This window comes from Nicotiana sylvestris, chromosome 10 (genome assembly GCF_000393655.2).
Source record: "Nicotiana sylvestris chromosome 10, ASM39365v2, whole genome shotgun sequence".
Classification (NCBI taxonomy): domain Eukaryota; kingdom Viridiplantae; phylum Streptophyta; class Magnoliopsida; order Solanales; family Solanaceae; genus Nicotiana; species Nicotiana sylvestris.
Genome location: NC_091066.1, coordinates 49,263,672 through 49,290,026, shown reverse-complemented (window position 1 = coordinate 49,290,026; position 26,355 = coordinate 49,263,672). Strand labels below are relative to the sequence as shown.

Genomic DNA, 26,355 nt, shown 5'->3' with positions numbered 1-26,355 from the left:
CCGCTTCCCTAGAAGAGAAATCTTCATCGTCCTGCTCCAAAGACCGTAATTCTCAGACCCTGTAAGCTTCACAGTGATTAGAATTACACTTGGAGTATTAGATGGACCAAAGTATAGCGGATGTGTGCATGGAATCGTCGATTCTGCCATTGATGAATTGAAATGACTGAAAAGGATTCACAACCGATTTACAATTGATCACAAAACTAACGAAATTGCCAATCAAATTCAGCTCGCGTGCTTCATCAGCATTGCCTGCTCTAATACCATATGCTAAAATGTACGAGAATCAGTGAGCTGCAACTTGAGCTACAAAGCTCTTCAATTGCAGAAGCTTCGAGAAGACATCCAGAAGGAAGTTTGAGACGAAATGATAACCGCCTCTCTCATTATGCTAGTTAAGAGGTTATATATTTAAGTGTACAACTCACTAACTAACCAATAAAAATAAACTTATACAACTAATTACAACTAATTCTGCCACGTGTGTATATAGAGCATAATATATATATAAAACTAAATACAACTTCATGAAAGAGCAAACTTATACTTGTAATAATGATAAGATTTCTGGATATTTTATTAGTTGCAAAATTAGATACAAAGGGGAGAGGCTATTGAACCGTATCTCCCACTGCCTATATGACTTATGAGAACTGAGCAGTACTTTTGAGTTTTCACCATATGTAAAAATCACACTTTCAGAATTCTCTGAATTTCATAGTTAAGTTTTTCCTACTCTCATGAAGTACTTATCACCTTAAAAGCATCCAGCAGGCAAATTATTCTAGAATTATACACATCCTCCTTCCTATGTACATAGATTCATAAAACTTGCCATGTTACCTCAAGAATATGCATTTCAGAGTATGAAAACTAAATCCTTGTAAGCAAGACTATGATTACATTTTCCGTGTACAGCTCCGGTGACCCTTTTATGTTCAATCATAACAGGTTAGGTAGGTTCACGAGGACGGGCAGCCCAAAGCGAACTCAGAGCACGAAGACGTTGAAGATACTCCCCAAAAGCGAGTAATCCCCTAGCTGTTTGGCGCGTAGTCAAGATAAGAGACATTTGTTGTAGTGTTTGGTGTCGAAGGTGATCTGCCTGTTGAAACATATGAACATTATCATTTGATAAGAAGTATCAAGATGCATAAAGAGCAACATTGACAATGGTAATTCCGCCGTGCTAGTATTAAATAATAAAAGGTGTTATCTTACCTGGTTAACAAAACTCTCCAGTGCTTCTAACTTTTCCATGCTAGAAAGCATCTGAGAACTGTAACTTCCCATTCCTGTCGTCATAGTTAGGATGCTCTGGGCCAGAGTCTGCTGAAGTTTATCCATTCCCTGAGTAAGAGCATCCTCAGCTTGCTGACAACAGTGTCGCAGATTACAAATTTTCACGATCTGCTGATCACTCAATGGCTCAAGTTGTGGCATCACGACCTATAAAAGTTGACGTAGAATGAGAACGCTCATATTTATTTAATTGGTAGCAAGCAGAAAGGAAATAAATAACACTAGTGGGATGTAATCTTGCTAGTGTTGCATTCAAAGAATCCGTGGACGTGGAGTATGAATATTCAAGATAACTCTTTGAATAGAGTACTAATCATTTAAAACAAGTGCACAAGTAAGAGATGCAAAGAATATGTGTGAGACTAATGGAGGTGACTTCTATTCAGAGATTTTGAATATGCTTCTTTGTCCATTGTTATTACTAGTCAAGAAAAGAACTGACTTTTTTGAGTTTTATTCAAGATAGATATCAGTTGTATAGATTCAGTAAAATACCTAAATGGATGTTAGGGATGCAACTAGATCTAAACATCATTAGATGAGAATTTCACATTATGCAGCAAGGATAAATATGTGAAAATAGACATGGTAGAAGCCGAACAAAAGTTGCAACCAGAAAACATGAGAATAAATTGGGGAGACTCTTTAAACATAGATTGACAAATGGTGACCCCGAGACATTTATATATGCAGGTGTTACCAGGGGCGGATTTAGAGGGGCGGAAGGGGGTTCCCCTTCGCCGAAAAAAACACTATATACATAAGACAAAATCTATTTTTTACCTCTATATATTAAGTTTTGAACCCCCTTAACACAATCCAAAAGTGTAGTTTAGTGGTCAAGGGGTTCAAAACCTTGAGAAGGTCATATATTCAATTCCCATTAGCTACAAAAATTTTTTTTGAACCCCCTTCATGGAGATCCTGCCTCCGCCACCGGGTGTTACGACTATTTCAGGATATTTATATATGACCTACACTATGAGAACTGTAACAAATCAAACACTACAAAGTGAAACTGCACCAGGGGCTACATACATTTATGAGTTCTGATGGTTTGAATCCTCCAATCCAAAGGAAAAACCGCTCCACTGAAGTTCTCCACATCCCAGACATTAAGTAAAACACATCAGCTTTAGCCGCATCAGCTTTCATGCGGAACAGATTGTAGTATTGGCTTAAGACACTTTCTACCAGCAACTGAAGCTCCATTTCGCTTACATGGGATTGCAAAACATTCCTCAACTCTACGTTCTTTTTCTGTTGCTCTTCAACCCAGAGGCCATATTCTATCTCAAATGCAGCTATTCCTGCATTGGCAGCACCGGTTAGGAACAAAGTCAAAAATATATACAAGCTGTTCATCAAGAAAGTCATTTGATGCTCAAGAAATCTCCTTAGACGGGTTCTTAACTAGCCATATAAGCCATCCGAGGATGTGGGATCACATTCTCATGTAAACAGGAAAGAAAAAAAAAACTATTAAGCGAAATCTGCAGTATCTGCAAACCTGGATTAATTGTTGCACTCAACCCCATGTTACCATTAGAACCTAAAACATAGAGTCCCTGCAATTGTTCATTACGTGATGTTAGAGAATATGAAGTGTATCCATAATGGTTCGTTGATAGATATTCTTTACAAGTTAGAAAAACGTGTAGGAGAGGATTTGACTGACCTGCTGTCGAGCTCTCTCAAGCTCCATTTCAAGTTGTGCTAGTTTCATACGGCTTGTTTCAAGCTGCTGAACATAAGCCTGTAAAAAATGAGCTGGAAAAAATCAAGACAGTCGTTCTTCAAATATGTGTACTGCGAGGAGTATTGTGAGCACAATTTTCCCATACCTTTTTCCTCATACGGCTTTTACGGGCAGCTTCACGATTCTGTGCTAGACGCCGTTGTACCTATCTTACAATATAAAGATATACTTAGCCTTGACTTATCAGATGCAATTTTTGTTTATCTATTAATTTGTTTCAACTTGTAACGCATGTGCAAAGGCACCGCTATATTGATAAATAAAGATAATCCAGAAGTGAGATAAATAGGGAAAGGTCTATTGAGCTCACCTTTTCTGAAACACTCTTTCCAGCTTGATTATCCTCAGAGCCCGAGGGTATAAGTTGTTCGCTTGAAGTATACCCAGACTACAATAACCACGTGTAAATATCAGTCAGATAACTGCAGAAACTTGGATTTTATTAGCCAGGAGATGCATATATGGTGCTTTACCTTGTCATCTACCCTGTCATTTACCCTGTCATTTGGCTGTGCGACCATACACGCACCGGTGCCGGGCATAATGTCACCTCTAAATGTGTCTTCCCAGATACTCATATGGTGGAAAGGTTCGAATATGCCCATCCTTGTTGTGGGGGCAAATTGAGTTGATGGAGAACTCATGTTCATTGACTAAATAAAAACAAAAAATTACATAACTTAGACGCGAATTAGAGATTACAGCAGAAAAAGTAGCAAGCAGAAAATCCATGTGTAAGAAACTGAGAAATGATAGGACAAGAAACAAAACAGATATTTTATCAGATTAAGAGCTACATGAGTGCCACCAGAATGCAGCAATTCTGTCAAAGAAATCTCTGATACACCACTGAAAATGAGATGATAGTTTTATGAGATGAGAATAAAGCTCCACACAAAAAATGAATCGAATTTAAAAATATCACCACTGAATTGTTATATACTGGAAAACTGTTGTTGCCTTGTCGAAGTTTGAGCTTCAAACACAATCGGAACATATAAGTTGTCATTTTTACTTGGAGTTATAATTCATACTATATGTTATGAGTTTTCCCTAACAAACAAGTATCATTTTACTCACCAAACCCCTTTTATTTGAAGCGGAAAAAGAAAGAGGGATTCCAATTTCCAGTAAGAAAATCCATCAAAAGTAGATAAAGATATAAGCAATTAAGGCATATGACTGTTGGGGAATATTCTCAAACACTAGAATAGGAACTCACCTGAAAAATTAGCTCAATTGTCAAAATATACCAAGACACACTTAAGAAATAGTGATCACAAACCTCTTATTAGAAAATTTGAGTGTATATTAGAAATTGCTGCTCAACACACTTGGAAAAATCAGAGATTGACCATAAATTATATGTTCTCTTTAAAGAAAAGTCTTTGATTCTTCTCATCAAACACATACCAAAAAACAAAACAAAAAAGTGGCACTAGATTATTTCATCTAATGAATGAACAGAAAATAAAAAACAACAGAAACCTAGTAATACAAATAACAGTATTATTGCACACACATGCATACATACACTTGCATCTAATATCACTCTGTTGTGTGTGTGTGTTGAGACCGCAGAGACAGTCATATATATATCCAAGAATTCAACTGTTAAAGGTAAAAACTATACTAAAATTTATTTACAAGAGATGAACTGCAAGTAATTGAGAAATTAAAGAAACTGTATTTGGAACAGATTACCTGTTCATCAATATGAAGCAACTCCTCAGCAAATTAGAACAGCTACTGGTTCTTAGGTAAAATTCAAATCAAATTATAGAACTGAAGCAAATTAAAGTTTCAGAAACCAATCATAGTTTTACAAGGAAGAAGCAAAAAAGTGGCATTTAGAGGCAGCTGGATAGAGGCAGAGGAAACAATAACAGACAAATGAAATAGTGTATAATTTATAAACTAAGATTAAAGTTATACTATAAAGAAAGAAAAAACAAAGTATTAAAGAAGTTAGACTGCCTTTTGAAAATGCTTGTCAATTTTTCTAAGCTTTATATCATTATCGAAATATAATACACATACACGAAGACAGACAGCATATTTATAAACTCGTATCGTTGAGCATTCATATTGTATTGTACTGTTAAATATACGCACAGTTTTGAGAATGCGAGACAACTATTTTCCAACAGTCCTTAACTAACCTACCACCCCTTTGAATCTGCACCAACCCACGATATGTTTAGTGGCAAAATTTAGATCCACTAAATAGAGGCCGAATTAAAATTTAAAATTTATGAGTTCTGAATTCAAGTCCACAATTAAATATATTATATATATACTCTCCATTTTAATGTATGTGAACCTATTTGACTGAATACGGAGTTTAAGAAAAGAGAGAAGACTTTTGAACTTGTGGTGTAAAATGAGGCACGTATATTTTGTGTGACTATAAATCATTGCATAAAGGTAAATTGTTTCCAAATAAGAAAAGAGGTCATTCTTTTTGGCACGGACCAAAAAGGAAATAGATTCACATAAATTAAAACGGAGGGAGTATAAAATTATAATAAATTTTGTTATATAAATACAACATCGAAACAAAAACTAGTGGATTCGTCCGAGCTACCTAATACTCTACCTCGGTCCCTAGCAATGAATTCTGAATTGAAAGTGTAAGTTTTAAAAATGTATAATTAACTCTATATGTACTTGTTTTTTAGCACGTATATACAAAATTCGATCCCGGAACATTGAGTTATAATATGTATATGTAACTTTATATATATTTATTTTTACACTTATATAGTGACTTATAGATAAAGGTTGGACCTCGAAACACCAAGTTGTATGAACCCCTTATTTCACTGGGTCTTTCTCCTGACTCATTTGGCCATTTTTTTTTTAATCTTAAATCATTTTTAAAGGAATTAAGAGAAACCCCATTTGGCTTATTAATATCTTCGTGCTAGGCGGCCAATCTATAAAGCAAGTAAAACAACTATATTAGGCCCCATATTTTATGGGGCTCCATTTTTTATTACACCTAATAGGCTATGTATAAGTTTAAAAAAAAGGTTCTGTAAAGTGAAAAAAAAATTGATTTCTTTCTTTAACAAGTATAGAAAAGAAGGATTTGCAACTGCTATGATTTCTGCTACGAAAATTACACTTGAAATGAATATCGAACCTGAATTTTGTAAGAAACGTATAATATATAGGAAGTAACAATTTGATAAGAATTTTGATAATAAAATCTCAAATTATTTTGAATAGTCCTTTGGAGTTGATTACTTTATACATAATATACAAGGCTATTTTTTTTACTTCAAAATATATTTTAATAATTCAAAACATATGAAAATATTTTTGGTTTTCTATTTAGCAGTAAAAATTAAAATCACTAAATGATGAAACTTTGAAAAAAAAATATTGCCTTAATCTTGAATGTTCCTTAAAGCATAATAATCAATTTGATATTGATGGTTTAGATTTATTTTTGCAATTAAAAATATTAAAAAAATAATACAATTAGAAGATAACAATTTAATTGATACACTCGGTCAAATAACAAGATTTGATTCTTTTTCCAATGCCTATATTACTTATGGAATAATGTTAATAACTCTTGTTACCGTCGCTTCAACGGAAAGAAATTTTCAAAATTAAAATTGATAAAATCTTACCTAAGATCAACAATGTCTCAAGAAAGGTTAAATGAATTAGCTATATTGTCAATTAAGAAAGACTTATTAGGAGTTATTGATTATTAGAAAATTATTAATAACTTTGTATCTCAGAAACACTAGAAAAATAGACTTCAAATAAATAAATAATTTTTTAAAAAATAAATTAATTAAAACCCCTCATAAAGTTTGGCTTTATGTCACATAACTCTCGGGCCACCCCTACTTCCTGCCCTTGTTAAAGGATGATTTGCACCTATACTCGCGTTTTGGGTCACGTTTTAACTTGTGTCCGCTTTGCAAAAAAAATTGCAAACGTACCCACTTTTCCGCATAACTTCAGCATACGAGGCTGAAGTAGCAAAGGCAATACGCTGAAGTTTTTTGTCATGGATAAGATGCTGAAGTTATTTAGTTCATTTGTAAAAACTTCAGCTTTAAAATAGCTGAAGTTTTTTTTTTGTTCTGGATTCATTAGTTTTGTCATAAAGCTTTTTCAAAAACTTTAGCAGAAGATGCTGAAGTTATTTAGTTCATTTGCAAAAACTTCAGCACTAAATAAGTTGAAGTTTTTTTGTCCTGGATAAGCTTTTTAAAAAACTTCAGTAGAAGATGCTGAAGTTATTTAATTCATTTGTAAAAACTTCAGCACTATATAAGCTGAAGTTTTTTTTGTCCTGGATTCATTAATTTTGTAATAAAGTTTTTTCAAAAACTTCAGTAGAAGATGCTGAAGTTATTTATTTCATTTGTAAAAACTTCAGCACTATATAAACTGAAGTTTTTGAAAAAGCTTTCTAACATACTAGATAAATAATCACCTTATTCTTTCATAGTGTATTATTACTATAATATAATCAGATTGCCAACAGTATCTAAATCATAAATTTTGGAAACAATAAACGTGAAAAGAACAGAATTACGTGGAAATATTCATAAATTATTGTCTACTAACTTACATAATTATTTATAATTTATTTTTAAATAATCTGATAAACATACTTATGACAATCATCCCCTGAACTGAAGTTTCAAAGCAGCACCAACAACAACAGAAAAAAGAAGAAGAAGAGGAAAACGAAAGAGGAGAAGGAGGAAGAAAAATGGGGCTGAAATTGTTTAAATAGTCGGTACAAATTAAAACTTTTAAAAAAAAATAGGTATATGTTAAATGAGGGCAACCAAATAGAACGCCCTGTGCAATTTTTACGAGATTGCACCATTAGGCTGGGTGGCACGGTATAGCTTGTCCTTAACTTAAGTATGTAATGGCAGCAATATTGTAAATTCTTATATATAGTATAACAACAATTACATGTCTCAGTCCCAATTAAGTTAGAATCGTAGGTATAAATGTTACTGATCATGTTTCTTAATTTAAATTCATTTTATATCTTTTAAACAAGTTGGGATCAATTTCGATTAAATTCTTATATCTTGTTATGACTAAAAAAAAACGGAAGTCTTATCTGCTAAGAAACTGTTAAGAAACATGAAGGGTATATATATAATATGAAAATGGGATGATCCAAAACTCAAGTGGAGAATAATACAGAGATCTTGATAACTTTTCTTATATATCAAATTTTCAATTCGGACGAGTATAAGGACTTGTGCAACTGGAAATCAGCTTTAATTTGTGTAGCAGTAGATCAATTATTCACTGTTAGCAACAATATTTGAAATGTTGGTTTCTTTTTCTTTATCATTTTTTATGTAGTATCATATATTTCATAAAGTTGCACTTAAGTTGGTTATGATTTACCCCGTATATACCTAATTCAAAATCTTTTACTTATCCAATGAAATAGTAAAGAAACCACTTGGTTGATGAGGGGAGAAGTTATAAAAGGTGGTGATGAGGTGTTCCACATATATATATAAAATAATGGTGTAACAGCTTTAGGCACCAAAAACAAGAAAAGGATGGAAAAGATTAAAAAGAATTTAACTATGTATGTTATCAATATAATTTAGATGACATGATAGTATAAAAAATCTTTTGAGTTGTTACGGAAGTTAAATTTAAAATAAATCAAGTAGTATTTTGTCAAATAAAAAGTGAAACTTAATGAAAGAATAATTATTAAAAATAACATTTCAAGATTAGGAAGCTAACAAAGTAACTTTTAGAATAATTCCACTTGTAAAACTAAAATTAATCATCAACCGATATTGACAGCGATTAGGAGACAAAAGTAAAGGCAATTTGATGAAAAAAGAATTAAAAGGTGGACTTGACACAACGTGAAATCAACTTCAATGTCTTTGACAAAATCTTTTCAGAAACAGGCGATTTTTGGTCCAATATCAATCATTATTAACTAACTCAGCATCAATAGTTATCTCTTCAGACTTCAAATATACTTTTAATTTAATCTATGTTTGTTATGAAAATAATTATACTGTTGAATGTTCATTTAGTACTCCACTATAGATAATCTTTTAGAAGAAGATTATTCATTTAGTACTCCATTGAAGTTAATCTACAAGCAGCTGATGCATGCAGGTTATAAGCAACTCAATGAAATATTTGCAGTAGCTTCTTATTAAACAGACAGGTTGCAAGTAGCTCATGCAGACAGCTTACAAGCAACTCAAGTAAAGCCTCGCAGCTGCTTCCTGAAAAGCCTCGCAACTGCTTCCTTTCTTCTATAAATAAAGGAGTTTTCAGTTCATTATGTACATCAGTTTGAAGTTGGATAATATATCAATCTCTCTCTATACATGTCTATGGTTTATTCTTTACAATAGTTATTTTATAACATGTTGTCAGCACGAGACTATGCCATTTTGAGCACTTACTTCAAATTTAATTTCTATTTCAGTGTTCATCTCCAATGTAAGGCGACACTCTTATGTCCGTGGTTAGATCTTGTTTATTCCAAGCATCACAAGGCAGATTGTCCTTGAGGTGGTGAGCTTTTGTTCTTGGCGGTAGTGGTGTGGATATCACTTACGTCTGGAGTAGTCAAATTTGTGTAAAGTAATTTGAGCCTTTTGCTTATATTTAGTTTAATATCTTTATCATCGCTTGCTTGGTTATATGCTACGTATACAATACCTATTTTGTTTTTTTTTCATCTTAATTATCTTAATAAAGTATTATAAAGTGGATAACATTATTAGATCCACTTAAACTCCAGCAGAGTTTGCAAGAAATATACAACCACCAGAAGTGGTTATGTTTCGTATATCTCATTGTAACTAGATTTTGTTAACCACCATAAGTGGTATATGCCTATGACCACCAGAAGTGATAATTTAGGCTTTCTATGGTTATAATTAAAAATAAGTTAGAGAAAATTTCTCTATATTACTTGCATACCTCGATTTGCTCCTGAAGTAGCATTATCTTAAAAGAGGTTTTAAGCATCACACAATTGGTGTGATTAATGCACGTTCGGAAAATTATGTTCCGCTCCCTGAAGGATGAGAACTTTGGATAAATATTAATCTAATCCCTGAAGTAAATGTGACAATATTAATAAAGCTCGTAAATATGAACGCGCTTTTGATGTGAATATATTACAATTCATTTCTAGAAGAGGTAATATGATTGAGGGAATACATACTCAATATTTCGTATTTTAAATTTGCTCCTGAAGAAGTAACACAATTGAAACTTCCTCCCGAAGTAGGAAAATATTACGAAGAGGTGTTTTCTTTTGCTTAAACATTTATATTGTTATAATTTTCTCTCATGATACTAGAAGTATCTGAGCAATATTTGATAGTACAAAATGTATCAACAACTCCTAAAGAGCTAATTGATTGTCTAGAAGACACATGACACCAGTAGTGTCTGATAAATATTAGATTATGAATAATAAATAAAGGCTCTCGAAAAGCTTATATACAAATATGTCATTCATATTATATGATTATGGTAAAAATCTTATTGAGACTAATACAAATAACTATCATATTGAGACGACAAATGATTGGAAGATTGAAAATCTTCATGTTTCCACAATCATAGAGGGTATATATATATATATATATATATATATATATATATATATATATATATATATATATATATATATATATATATATATATATATATATATATATATATATATATATATATATATATATATATACCCGCCTTATTCTTCAATTTGTACTACATCATGTATCACAGTAAACCAGAAGTTTACTAATGCAAAAATTTATGTCATAGCAAAGAAGAAGTTTGCTAAGAGATAACACATGCCATGATAAACTTGAAGTTTTCATTAGCCATTTTTAGATGAGATATTTGATAATTCAGATAAGCATACTGAAGAACTAGAAGATTTTTCAAGAATTCTCTTGTGTTGCTTGTTCTCATAATAACTTGATTATACCAGCTAAAATTGGGATTAAGATCCCTAAATTTTGGAATATACACAAGGTGAATATGGGCCCATTCATCTATCATGTGAATCACTTATAGATGCATATATGGGAATGTTACATGCGTGTTTATTGTTAACATGCAGTTTGGCATTGAAATTGTTTTTCTCGGTTAAGAGTATAACTTTCAGATTATGAAATTAAGATAGTTCATCTTGATAATGCTAGTTTATATACAAGCCGGTTTAGCATTGAATACCTCTTACTAATTGCTAAACTATTGCTTATGAGAACAAAGCTTCATGTGTTGGTCTAAGATTTTCTAAATTGCATACAATAACATTTGTATGCATCATACCATCAAGATATGATAAGTCATCCCCTTACAATTGGTTCTGGATAAGAAATCAAATACTTTTACTATCTAATAACTTTTGATGTGTGGTTTATGATTAATTTCTCTGCCACAAAGCACAAAGATAGGTTTCCCAAAGAATATTTGGGAAATATTTTAGTTTTTCTAACATTTGGGGATGGAATAAGTAGCTAAAAAAATATGTTATATGAATCGAATTATCATTAATATGATCTTCATTCAGAAGATAATTCAAGTCAAATGCCAGAAGCATTTGTTGATCCAAAATTAAATATCATATTTTAGCTGCAAATGCTCCTATTAAAATAAAAATCCCTGAAGGATATAGTTTACCGTACGCATGAAGTGTGGTAGACCAATCGGTTCCAAAGATAACAATCCTTGAAAAAGATAGGATCAAGTGATCAAAATGATCGTAATAAGGAGGAAATAAGCTCTAGAAGAGCCCATGACATAACATTTCATGACACTCCAGAAGAAGTTCAGTACATGAAAATAAAAAAAAGTGATGAGATCTCAACAAGTTATGTCGCTTGTGAACTGATATGAAATGATCGTCGACGATATTTGATATAATATAGTGCACAATATTGTAAAATATTGTGAGGATCGGACCAGCAGTCCAGACACTTGAAGATGTCATGCCATTTAGATACAAATCATAACCTATATGACTCATTTGATTAAATCTATATGAAGAGATCCATGAAGGATTTAAAATGCCTGAAGCATAGAGTTCAAAGTCTCGAGAAATGTACTCGATCAGATTACAAAGGTCTTTGTATGGTTTAAAGCAGTCTGGGCGCATGTGGTATAACCGCATTAGTGAATATTTGCTGAAAGAGGGTTACACAAATAATATTATTTGTCCATGTATTTTTATTAAAAAAATAACATCAAAATTTGTTATGCTTGCAGTTTATGTTGATGACATAAATCTTGTTTGAACTCCAGAAGATCTCCAAAAGGCAATTGAATATCTTAAGGAAGAATATGAGATCTTGGAAAAATAAAACTTTGTCTTGGTTTGCAAATTGAATATTTAGAGATGAGATCTTTATCCATCAATCTACCTATACATAAAGGATCTTTAAACGCTTTTACATGGACAAAGCACACCCATTAAGTACACCAATAACTATTCGATCACTTGAAGTGAATAAGGATCCATTTCGACCTCCATAAGAGGATGAGGAACTCTTTGGTCCTGAAACATCCTATCTCAATGCAATCGGTGCACTTGTGTATCTTGCTAATGCTATAAGGCCTGACATAGAATTTTTTGTTAATTTACTAGCAAGATATAGCTCTTCTCCTACACGGAGACATTGGAACGAGATTAAGCTTATTTTGCGATATTTAAAGGGAACTCTTGATATGAGTTTGTTTTATGCTAACAAAAGTAGTGCAGATCTTATTGGTTATGCAGATGCAAGTTATTTATTTGATCCCCATAAAGCTAGATCTCAAACCGGGTATGTATTTATATGTGGAGGTACTGCCATATCATGGTACTCAACAAAGTAATCTATTGTTGCTACTTCTTCAAATCATGCTGAGATAATAGCTATTCATGAAGCAAGTAGGAAATGCATATGGGTGAAATTAGTGATTCATTTTATTCAAGAAAAATATGATTTGGAATGTGATAAAAGATCCATAATTTTATACGAAGACAATGCTTCATGCATAGCCCGATTAAAGGAGGATTTATAAAAGGAGATAGAACGAAACACATTTCACCAAAATTATTCTACACATATGATCTTCAGAAAAATGGTGACATCGATGTGCAACAAATCTGTTCAAGTGATAATCCAGCAGATTTGCTCACTAAATCTTTGCCAACTTCAACTTTTGAGAAGATGGTATACAAGATTGGAATGCAGAGACTCAAATATTTGAAACAAGGTTTTCATCAGGGGGAGTAAAATACACCTAGTACTTTTTTCCCCTTACTAAGGTTTTCCCATGGGGTTTTCTTGTAAGATTTTTAATGAGGCAGCTAGAAATGGGTATTACTAAATATGTGTACTATTTTTCCTTCATTAGGATTTTTTCCATTGGATTTTTCCTTGTAAGGTTTTAACGAGGCACAATATCTTTTAATGAACATCCAAGGGGAGTATTATGAAAATAATTATATTGTGGATGTTCATTTAATACTCCTCTATAGATAATTTTCCAGAAGAAGATTATCCATTTAGTACTCCATTGAAGGTTATCTACAAGCAACTGATATAGGCAGGTTGCAAGCAACTCATGAAATGATTTGCAGCAGCTTCTTATTAAACAGGTAGGTTGCAAGTATCTCATGCAACAACTCAAGAAAAGCCTCGCAGCTGCTTCCTTTCTTCTATAAATAGAGGAGTTTTCAGTTCATTATATACATCAGTTTGAAGTTGGATAATATATCAATCTCTCTATATATATACTTGTCTATGGTTTAATTTCTTTATAGTAGTTATTTTATAACAATGTTTATTTTTAATTGCATAAACATAGAAAATTAAAGGAGGAGTCACACATTGCAGCAAGGTTCCAACATGATATACCAAAAAATGCTCCGCCTTCTCTCTAACAATAGAAAGAGAAAGTGATGCTACCGTTAACCTCTTTCCTATACCACCACCCATAGTATCCAATCACGACCACCATACAATGAATGAAGCCTCGAAAATAGAACTCACTGATCAAGAACTTGATCAACTCAATCGCAGCACAGACAAACCCAAAGAAGCAATACCACACTCAACCAATTATTCCACTGCCAAGGTAAGTTTTTGCGACACTGTCTCACCACCTCCATCAGCAACAATCACTAAACTCGAAACAGATTTCCTTAAAACATTAACCTTAGACGATGAAAACTCCAACCCATCCTATCATCCATTTTTCATCCCTATATCCTCAAATGACAAACACTGGCTCTACCGTCCTTGGCATCAAACCATCATCATTAAACTTTTAGGCAAAAATGTATCCTACACAAACCTTAAAATCAAACTAAATACACTTTGGCAACTCACTGAAGCACTCCATTGAATTGATCTAGGGTATGACTATTACCTAATTAAACTTCAACACTCAGAAAATTTTAATAAAATACTTCACCATGGCCCTTGGCTTATTGGATCACAATACCTTACTATCCGCCAATGGGAAAAGTTTAACCCAACTTTGGCTCACACAAACTACACTACCGTATGGATCTATCTACAAGAACTTCCTACTGAATACAATGATTTACATCCTTCAGAAAATAGACACCTGCACAGTGCAAACTTCTAGAGGCCACTATGCTAGACTTTGCATATTAGCTACATTAGGAAAAATCTTACCTACTGAAATTCTCCTTTGTACGCATACTCAACTCATTCACTACAAAGATTCTTCAATGATTTGCACTAAATGTGGTTGTTTAGGTCACACTCTTCATTATTGCCCAACCACTACCACTGCTTCTACATCGTCCCAAGCCCAAAATAATCCTACCCCACCCACATGTGATGTAGACCAACCAACCCATGGAAAACAGTTGCATACCCAAAAAATAAGAAAATTGAAAAAATGCTTTGCCTAATAAACATCTGTCTACCTATACGCCCCAAACCCTCTCATCCCCTTTCAATACCACTGTTCCAAACCCTAAGGACTCCACTGAATCCCACAATGCCGCCAATACCACCAATAATATTTCTCTCCATAATAAATTTACATTCCCAAATACTGATGCTATACTGTACCCACCACCCATCATCACAAACTCCTTGCATGCCAACTCTACAGCTCCTACTATGCACTTCGTTAACCCTATCTCAACCTCTCTCCAACCGTTATCATCACCCTTCCACATACCAACACCCACACACTCTGCCGATTACCATGACATATATCACATCAACCTCCCACCTCTTTTGCACCCACTAATACACAAATCACTATCCAAACGACTCCCACGAAAACATTACACTCACACGCAACTATCTAACCTAGTTGTTTATCATGATACTACCCCAAAATGTTCCGAGTACTACAACTACACAAAATAAATCAACATCAACTGTTACACCTCCACCACCTCCAATAAAACAAAACCAGCTCAGCCTCAAGCCTACACCGCCAAAGCCAACATTCACTGATAAGTAGGGATTTTGACCGCTTATTTGCTCTCTTTTACTTTCGTTTTAGCTCAAAAATGCTTAAAGGTAATCCTAGAAACTAACAAAATGTGCTTACTTGCAGAAATATTGAGAAATAAGCCAAAGAAGTCAAAATTAACTCATAAAGGAGTCAAAAGTGAACAAGAACCAAAACAGGGCAAAAAGGCTAGCAGTGCAGACCGCACAATTCTAGTGCGGCCACATAAGGGAGATTCAGAGAGTAGTGTTTTGGCCAGCTCAAGGAGTGCGAACGACACCAAAATTGTGTGGCCGCAGGAGGTCAACTGCGGCCGCAGCCATTATTATGCGGTCCGCAATATTGAAGAATCAAAGGGCTGTTTCAATTCCAAAAGTAGAAGAGTGCGGACCGCATCACTTTTGTGCGACTGCATAATCAGAAGTGCGGCTGCACCCACTTTTATGCGGATCGCAGAAGCCTGAAGTTCCAAGCCCAAATTCCCAAGACCGCGGATCACACGATAATTGTGCGGCCGTAGAATCCCATTGTGTGGACCACACTAGAATTATGCGGCCGCACAACCTTCGTAGGGGCATTTTTGTCAGATATTTTTAGCATAGTATAAATAGAACTTTTTATCATTTTTAGGTTAAGTTCGATTTTCAGAAGTGCATCTGAGCCATTTTCTTTACTTCTTTGAGTAATTTTGTACTAGATTGACTTCTAAGCATTAGATTTTCTTTGTCTAATCAATTATTATGCATTCTATGTTAATTTCTTCTTATATTTCTTTATATTTTATGAGTAGCTAAATCTTTAGCTAGGGTTGTGGCTCAACCCTAGTGTGGGTACTTAATGGGTATTTAATTTTAGGGCTTGTTTGTGATTGGGTTAGTGATATTTACCCTTATTTATGCTCGAATTCTAGAATTAATGGTTGCAAACATTGATTCATGCCTATTTGACCTAGTCTTTACTTGAGAAAGAGAGACTAAGTTTAGGAAAGCTTGGCTAACAAGGAATTGAGGTGAACTCAAGAAATTGATAGCCCCAATTAAAGGGTCAAATCTAGAGATAGTAAAACCTGACTTGAGCATAAATCACTTGATATGTGCAATACCCATTTGGGCTTGAGAAAGCCAATTTGGACAAAATCAATCAAACTACCGAGAGGTGTAGAGTGAGAAATTGCGTGTGATTGCTATATTACGATCCCGATTAATCAAACTTGCCCTATAGTTTACATCCCATTAGGTAGCCACCTAGGTGGAAGTCACGACCCTACATCCTTTACCATTTGAAAAATGCCCAAAACCAAAAACATTGTCTTCTAGTTTATTATTTGACATCATTAGTTAAAATTAGAAAGAGAAAAAACCAACAAGAATGTGGAAGTGCAAATTGAGGCACATTATACAATTACACTAGGTGTAGACCTAATCCCATTTCTAACTCCCTGAGGAATTGACACCGACTCGCGTTAGATTTTATTATTGCTTCGACCGCCTTACTACCTATACTTTTGGGCGAGATCAATTTTTGGTGCCGTTGCCCGAGAGTTAAACGGATTTAGCTATATATCTAGGTTTTTGTGTGCTTTGTCTTTTTTTCCTTTCGAGTCACTAATTTTGTTTTTGAATTGATTTTAGGTACGAAAATGGATCTCAACAATGAGGCCATCGGAAATGTGCCATTGGGGGAGGAAGTGGACGATGATGCCATGGATGAGGTTCCTTTTGAACCTCGAGCTAAAATACGAGGCCGCCCGCCTCACGATAATATGCCCGCCCCTCCCCCTTTTAGGCTGATGCCATGGATGAGGTTCCTCTTGAACCTCAAGCTAAAAGACAAGGCCGCCCGCCTTACAATAATGTGCTCGCCCCTCCCCCACCTCCGCCAAGAGCGGCAGCCCATCGACAATTACCAAACGAGGGTTATGCAAGTGTTATAGTCCCACCCCGCATTAGGGTGGGCAACTTCCAAATCACCAATGTGATGCTTACACTACTTGAGCAATGGGGATTCTTCACAAGGGATCCGAATCAAAATGCCCTAAGAATCTCAAGGGGTTCGTCGATACTTGTTGGGGGAGCAAGCAAACAAATATTTCTAAGGACGCGCTGAGGTTGAGACTATTTCCCTTTTCACTACGGGGAAATGCGTTGGACTGGTTAGAGAGGTTGCCCAACCATTCCATCCACATTTGGGATGAGTTGGCAGAGAAGTTCATTTCCAAATTCTTCTCTCCAGGACATATGGCAACGCTTCGGGATGAGATTCTTGCTTTCAAGCAAGAACCCAATGAGCTATTGCACGAGATTTGGGAAAGATATCGTACCATGGTAAAAGAGTGCCCAAACAATGATATGACTGAGGCCATGAGCCAACAGACCTTCTACAAATGGATTAACACAACTAATCAATGTGTGGTTAACCAACTCACCGGGGGGGGGAGAACTTCATGAACACACCATATGCCGAAGCTTGTGAAATTCTTGATGAGATGGCAGATACCTCTTCGGCATAGAAAAGTAGAGCCAATGTTACGCAAGGTGACCCTAATGTTCAAGGAGCTACATGATCATGGGCAAGCAATTGCCGATTTAACAAATACCATGAACCAATTGTCCAAAGCTCACCTTCAACAAGTTCAAGGGCCGAAACAAGTGCATACAATGGAAGGTGTGAATATGATGGTAAATAAACAAGGTCAACAAATAAAAAGCCACCCGAAACAATTTATGCAAGATGATAGTGGTTATGATCAAGGTGATTCATTCAATGAGAATGACGAAAAAGTTCAATATGTCAACAATTATCAAGGTCAAAGAAATAATGCTCAAGGACAAAATCAACAACAATGGAGGTCGCAAGGAAACTAAGGCAATTGGAACAATCAAGGCCACCAAGGCAATTAGAGTGGTGGCAATCCTAATCATGGCAATTGGAACAATCAAGGAAATCAAGGAAATTGGGGTAATCAAGGCAATTGGGGTAGAAAAAATCAAAGCAATTGGGGAGGAAATAACCAAGGAGGGTGAAACAACAACAATAACCGGGGGTCGTGTTTTCAAAGGCCCCGATGTTCCAATAACCGAGCAATCCACCTCCCTATCCTTCTCAAGGCCCGAGCTCTTCTTCCAATGAGATGGGTAGAATTGAAAACATGTTTAACTAGATGATTGAAAAGAATGTCGACTCCGATGCTCAAATAGCCTCGCACAACACTTCTATTCGGAATTTGGAGGTTCAATTAGGCCAAATCTCATAAGCTTTGAACACTCGTCCTAATGGGGCAATACCTAGTGATACGGTGGTGAACCCAAATGGTGGGAATAATACGGAACATGCTATGGATGTGACTACTAGAAATATAAAAGGTAGAGATGCAACCACCTCAAATCAAAGAAGGATTGTGGATGAAGATGTTGTGGTTCAAGAGGATGAAATACCAAGCAATATGGTTCAAGCTAATGAAGAAGTGAGAATTTATATAGATGAAAGTGTGGAGGAGACGCAAGAAGAAGTGAACCCGTCTAGGGAACATGTGATTGACATACTGGAACCGGTAGTGCCCAAGGCTAAGGTACCAACGCCAAGGCCTCCTCCTCCTCCATACCCTCAAACGCTTGCAAAGCAAAACAATGAAAACCAATTCAAAACGTTTATTGATATGATGAAGAGTTTTTCAATTAATGTGCCATTGGTTGAGGCATTGGAACAAATGTCGGGATATGCAAAATTTATGAAGGATTTGATAACCAAGAAAAGATCAATGAATTGTGAAACCATCAAGATGACTCATCGAGTGAGTGCTATGTGCCCTCAATGGCTCCGAAGTTGGAAGATCCAACCACTTTCACAATCCCTTACACTATTGGGAGCGCCGATTTTGCCAAAACATTATGTGATCTTGGGGTAAGAATTAACTTGATGCCCTATTCTGTGTTAAAAACTTTGGAAATTGGGCAACCAAGACCCACATCCATGAGGTTGCAAATGGAAAATCGAACAATGAAGAGGCCTTTGGGTATTATTGATGATATATTGGTTCGAGTTGACAAGTTTATCCTTCCAGCAGATTTTGTAATTCTAGATTGTGAAGTGGACTATGAGGTACCTATCATTTTGGGTAGACCTTTCCTTGCTATGGGGAATGCTTTTGTTGATGTGGAGACCGATGAGCGCACTTTCCGGGTGGGTGACGAATAGTTGGTCTTTCATGTGTGCAAATCAATGAGGCAACCGAATAGTAATGAAATTTGTTCATTTGTGGATTTGGTGATCGACGTGATAGTTGATGATGCTAGTGCAACAATGAATGTTGAGGACAAATTTGAAGTCATTTTGCTCAACCTAGATGATGATGAGGAGAGCGATGGCTATGTGGAGTGTGTAAATGCATTACAAGTCATGGGGTGGTACACTTATGAGCCCCAAAAACTATCTTTGGATCTTGAAAACTGGAAGACTCCTCCAACAAAACCCTCAATCGAGGAGCCTCCAATCTTGGAGTTAAAATCATTGCCTCCACATCTCAAGTATGAATTCCTTGGCCCTTTTTCTACTTTACATGTTATTCTTTCTTTGTGCTTAACTAACATACAGATAGAGTCCATATTGGAGGTGCTACAAAGAAGGAAAAGAGCAATCAGTTAGACCTTGGAGGATATTCGGGGCATAATCCCCACCTTTTGCATGCACAAGATTATTTTGGGGGAGTCTGCCAAACCCTCCATTGAATATCAAAGAAGATTAAATGAAGCAACACAAGAGGTGGTGAAGAAGGAGATAACCAAGTGGTTAGATGTCGGGGTTGTCTACCCCATTTCCGATAGCTCGTGGACCTCTCCGGTGCAATGTGTCCCAAAGAAAGGGGCATGACTGTGGTAATAAATGACAAGAATGAATTGATCCCAACAAGAACCGTTACCAGGTGGAGAGTGTGCATGTACTATAGGAAGCTTAACAAAGTTACTCGGAAAGATCATTTCCCGCTTCCATTTCTTGACCAAATGCTTAATAGGTTGGCCGGGCATGCTTATTGTTGCTTCCTTGATGGATACTCCGGCTACAATCAAATTCTTATTTCTCCCGAGGACCAAGAGAAGACCACTTTCACATATCCTTATGGTACTTTATCATTTTCAAGGATGCCTTTTGGGTTGTGTAATGCATCGGTGACTTTTCAATGGTGTATGGTGGCTATTTTCACCTACATGGTGGAGGATATTCTTGAGGTCTTTATGGATGATTTTTGTGTGGTTGGGAATTCGTTTGAAGATTGTTTGAACAATTTGGATAGGGTATTGGATAGATGTGAGAAGACAAATTTGGTGTTGAATTGGGAGAAGTATCACTTCATGGTCGAGGACGGCATTGTCCTCGACCATAAAATTCCAAAACATGGTATTGAGGTTGACCAAGTCAAAATTGAGGTGATCTCCAAACTCCCTCCTTCTACATTCGTGAAGGGAGTGAGGAGCTTCTTGGGTTATGCGGGTTTCTATCGCCGATTCATCAAGGATTTTTCCAAGATAGTGAACCCATTGTGAAAACTTTTGGAGAAGGATGCCAAGTTCCATTTCAATGAAGATTGTGTGAAGGCATTCGAGTGGATTAAGTTCAAGTTGAATATTACTCCTATTATCACCACACCGGATTGGACTTGCCTTTTGAGCTCATGTATGATGCTAGTGATGTTGCGGTTGGAGCAGTGTTGGGGCAAAGAATCAACAAAATCTTCCATCTGGTCTACTATGCTAGCAAGACCATGAATTATACCCAAGTCAACTACACAGTGACTGAAAAGTAGTTATTTGCTATTGTTTTTTCCATGGAGAAGTTTCGGCAGTATTTGATGGGTACTAAGGTGATTGTTCACACTAACCATGTGGCGCTTCGGTATTTGATGAGCAAGAAAGATTCTAAGGCAAGGTTGATACGGCGTGTGCTACTATTGCAAGAGTTTGATTTAGAGATTCAAGACTGCAAGGGTAGTGAGAATCAAGTGGCAGACCACTTGTCCCGATTGGAGGAGGAAGGGAGGCCAAATTATGGCCTTGAGATCAATGATTCCTTCCCCGACGAGCAATTGTTAGCCATTTCAATGGCCGAGATGCCATAGTTCGCCGATCTTGCCAATTATATTGTGAGCTGCATTGTACCAAATGGGTTCTCTTCAAACTAAAGGAATAAGCTCAAGCGGGATTACTTGGATTATTATTGGGATGAGCCGTATCTTTTTCGGATATGTACCAATGGTGTGATCCGGCAATGTGTGCCGGAAAAAGAACAAATGGGAATTCTTGAGGCTTGCCACTCTTTACCATATGATGGTTATCATGGTGGAGCTAGAAGGGCTACAAAGGTTTTGACTTGTGGATTCTATTGGCCGACCCTCTACAAGGACACTAGTGAACTTGTCAAGTGTTGTGATGAATGCCAAAGGGCCGGTGGTATTTTCAAAAGAATGAGATGCCCCTTACCACTATTTTAGAGATTAATATCTTTGATGTTTGGGGTATTGATTTCATGGGACCGTTCGTAAGCTCTTCGGGAACACTTACATTTTGGTAGCTGTTGAATATGTGTCAAAATGGGTTGAAGTCGTGGCTTTATCCAACATTGAAGCTCAAAGTGTAGTGTCATTCTTGAAAAAAAACATCTTACAAGGTTTGGTACTCCGAGGGCCATTATTATTGATGGGGGTTCGCATTTTTGCAACCAGGATTTTGATACCTTACTCACCAAGTATGGTGTCACTCATAAAGTTTCCACCCCATACCATCCTCAAGCAAGCGAACAGGTTGAAGTCTCCAAGCGAGAGATTAAGAGTATTTTGTCAAAGACTGTGAATGCCAACCGGACGGATTGGTCATGAAAACTTGATGATGCTCTTTGGGCTTATAGGACGGTCTACAAGATGTCGATTGAGATGTCTCCATATCGATTGGTATTTGGGAAGGCATGTTATCTTCCAGTATTACTTGAGCATAAGTCCATGTGGGCTTTGAAAAAGTTGAACCTTGAGTGGGATGTCACTGTAAACCTAAGAGTGACACATTTGAATGAGCTTGATGAATTCCGGTACCATGCCTACACAAGTTCGTCCCTTTACAAGGATAAGATGAAGCACCTCCATGACAAGTACATCTACAACAAGGAGTTCAAAGAAGATGATCTTGTGCTATTGTTCAATTCCTAATTAAGGATGTCTCGGGGCAAGTTGAAATCAAAATGGAGTGGGCCCTTTGAAGTAGTGAATGTAACCCCCTTTGATGCTCTACATTTGAAAAATAAGAATGATGAGATTTTTAGAGTCAATGGGCACCGAGTTAAATATTATCTTGGCAAGGTTGATGATGGCCACATTGTGGCGGTTCTTCATTTCAAGTGATTGGTAATCTGCATTGTGCTGCGATGTTAAATCAGGAGCTTCTTGGGAGGCAACCCATGTCTTTTTATTTCTTTCATTTTTCTTCTTAAGATTAGATAGGTTTTGTTTTGTGATAACCAGTTTTGAAGTGTATGCAGGAATGGGTGTGCATTGCAGGGACTGCGTAGGAAAAATTTGGCCAAGTGTCAAAATGCATGGTCTTTGAAGTTGGTCTGTCAAAAATGCTTAAGGAATTGCGTCCACACACATTTTTGTGCGGTCCGCACTAATGCTGCGACCACACTCATTTTTGTGCGGTCCGCATAGTGACTTCTCAAGGGCAGGTAAGGAGTGCGGACCGTATCAAAATTATGCGGCCACACTCAGGTAAATATCTGGGTCCCACGGGTAAAAATATGAATAGATCTTTTCTCATCTGTTTACACTTTACGACCCTGAACTCAAAACGCCCAAACAATTACAGTGCACCCCATTTGTTCTCAATCTTCTTTCATTTCATCAACTTAGATTCTCACTTGCATCTTTATTACTGGTATGTTAATTTCATTTCTAAATTCTTCATCTTTTGTTTTGTTTTGTTCTTAGATTTAGGGTTACTTCCATGCCTAAATATGTCAATGTTTAGTTGTTTTTTCTTAGAATCATGTGGGTAGCTTCTTGAAGGTTAATTGGGGTCTGGGTAAGTAGCTAATGATGTTTTATTGCTAAAACTATGATGATTTGAGAACAAAATTGCATAAACCCTAGGACAGTGCCCGTGAAATTTGAATTATGTGGCCGCATACAATTTTGTGCGGTCCGCACTAGAGGCTATACGGCCGCACACACTTTTGTGCTGTCCGCAGTTGTCTAAGTTAGGAAAATAGTGTGCTTGCCTTGTGCGGCCGCACTCAAAATTATGCGGTCCGCAATGGACTTGTGCGGCCGTACTCAATTTTGTGCGGTCCGCACTAGGCAGTCTGCGGCCGCATTCACTTTTGTGCGGTCCGCACTGCCCCTTCGAAGAATGTTTTGCTGCAACTTCCAATCATGTTTATGTATGTATTATGAGTTTCAATTGTAACTGATTTCTAGTTCTTATGTGTTGCAGACAATGGTTTGCTCACGAGGCAAAGGAGATATGTCAAAAGGGAGTGCAGAACCCTCCCGAGGTCGGAGTCAAGGAAAAACCAATCTCCCTCTAGCAATCCAAAAGGTCATAAGCAAAAAAGCCACAGCCAATAGAGCCCCTGATACCTCAGAGACCAGTGAGTATGTCCTATCCGGGGAAGCTTCTAATGGTAACTCCGTGCAAGAATAGCCGGAAGCCCAATAACAACAAATCCCGGGGAGATTCCATTTGGTCGATGAGTGTTCTTCAGCTGCTAGTTCGTCTGAAGGCTTAGAAGAGGATAGTCAAGGTTCTTAGCCCTCTTCCTCACATGCTCTACCTGCTCCAATCAACCTAGACGATGATGATGATGTCCAGACGCTGGTAGAGGGGGCGATACCGCAATTGGAGGTTTAGAGAGGTTGAGGAGGCCGGAAATATGGGAGGATAGATTTGTTAGTGCCAAGGCCTTTGCAAAGTTTACGGAATTGTGGACACAGAGATCGCTCACTCTTGCGCGATAATATTTGATGAAAGATTTGAGCAAACACAACCCGGATGTCCTTAGGTAGTTCCAAGAGTGAAAAGGATGGAAATGGTTCACCAATAGCGTTCTAGACACAAATGAGCACTTGGTCAGAAATTTTTACGCAAACTTTGCTCATATCAAACAGGGTACAAAGGTGACCGAAGTCCGCAATCTGAAAATCTGTTTTGATTCCTTTGCACTAAATTCGTAAGTGGTATTTGAAGAAGTAGAGGCAGTGCAGTATTTGGAGAAGCTAGCTATGGGTGATGCAGCTTGCCCGTAGCTAGCTGAGATTCTGGCAATCCTAGGGTCAACACCTTCGTGGCTCACAACAGGAGTTCCAATTGTCCGGGCCATCCTAAATTTTGAAGCAAAAGGGTGGCAAATGTTTGTGTGTAGCCGCATTGACCCATGCCTCAATGAAAACATGCTCCCACTTTTCCGTGCAGTTTTGGTTGCTTCGATTATGGCTGGGTATCCGATAAATGTTGGTGCCATCATGTCCACCAAACTTTAGCTGTCCAGAAGGGAGAGAGATCATATCTGTACCCGAACTTCCTCACAGAATACTTCAAGGATCAATGGGTGGAGCCAAAGAATTATGACACCGAGGTAAAGGCCAAGAAACCTTTCTCATGGTACCAACTCCAGGGAGATGACAACCCGAAGTTCAAGGGTAAAGCTACTACCTCTGCTGGCTAGTCCGAGGAGCCAGCGATAGTAGTTACTGATTCAGCTGCTTAAGTGTCATGACCCGGATTTTTCACCCTCAAGAGTCATGATGGTGCCTATTAATATGAGCTAGGCAAGCCAATTATGTGAACAATTTACCTTTTTCACCCATTTTATATTCATTAACAATTGCGAAGTAATAACATTTAAACAACGGAATTTAACATAAGCGGAAGAAAAAGCAATAAGCTAGCTGAACATGAATCCAATACAACAGTTTGAGTCTCGACTACCCAGAATTGGTGTCACAGTTTCACAGACGGTCTAAGAATACTACAATTAAAGGTCTGAAAGAAATAAATACAACACTGTCTCTGGAAATACATGAAAGAAACAGTCATATACAGTCAAGTATGGGAGGGGGAAAACATGCTGCGGGGAAACATCAAATAGTAACAGAAGAGCAACAAATAAATATGAGGATCACCACAGTTCAATTGAAAATAGGAAGGGGAAATCATGTTGCGGGGTACAACAAGTATCAACAGGAAACCAGCAATTTAGTGTAGACAAACCGTAACACATTTATCAATAAAAATTAGGAAATAAAAGATAAGTGCACGGCATCACCCTTCGTGCTTTTACTCTCTATCACCAAGGCAATACACAACATCACCCTTCGTACTTTAACACTCTCTCACCAAAACAATACACGACATCACCCTTCGTGCTTTACGCTCTTCCTTACCCAAACAACAATCACAAGGCAAATAGGGTAAGGGAATCTATAACCTCGAATGGTACAAAGACAAGTGCACAGCACCACCCTTCGTTCTTTTACTCTCTTCCTCACTATAAGAATCAATACAATAGGCACAGAATGGTACATCGTGTGGCACGGCATCAGCCTTCGTGCTTTACACTCTTTCCTCACCATGAAATTAATATAATAGGCACAGAATGGTACATCGTGCGGCACGACATCGCCCTTCATGCTTTACAATCTTTCCTCACAAAACAAACAATGCACGGTATCACCCTTCGTGCTTTAACTCTCTTCCTCACCCAAACAACAATCACAAACAATAGGGCAAGAAAATAAAGGAAATTTGCAATAA

The 26,355-nt window shown here is 36.8% G+C and overlaps 1 protein-coding gene across 1 annotated transcript; it reads right to left on the bottom strand.

Moving 5' to 3' along the window:
* Positions 1–556: 556 nt before the first annotated feature.
* LOC104229701 (transcription factor TGA1) lies at positions 557–5,141 on the bottom strand. The gene is made up of 9 exons (XM_009782388.2): positions 4,769–5,141; positions 3,538–3,717; positions 3,375–3,452; positions 3,150–3,209; positions 2,984–3,061; positions 2,816–2,873; positions 2,344–2,615; positions 1,225–1,452; positions 557–1,108 (listed from the first exon to the last, which is right to left on the bottom strand). Exons 2-9 carry the CDS (start codon positions 3,712–3,714, stop codon positions 956–958), a joined length of 1,104 nt encoding a protein of 367 aa, XP_009780690.1. The 5' UTR covers positions 3,715–3,717; positions 4,769–5,141; the 3' UTR covers positions 557–955.
* Positions 5,142–26,355: the final 21,214 nt, after the last annotated feature.

Coding starts and splice junctions, on each gene's coding strand:
- LOC104229701 (XM_009782388.2), bottom strand. CDS start 3,714: ATGAACATGAGTTCTCCATCAACTCAATTTGCCCCCACAACAAGGATG. Junction 3,210..3,374: donor GAAAGAGTGTTTCAGAAAAG/GTGAGCTCAATA, acceptor ATTGTAAGATAG/GTACAACGGCGTCTAGCACA. Junction 3,062..3,149: donor AAAGCCGTATGAGGAAAAAG/GTATGGGAAAAT, acceptor CATTTTTTACAG/GCTTATGTTCAGCAGCTTGA.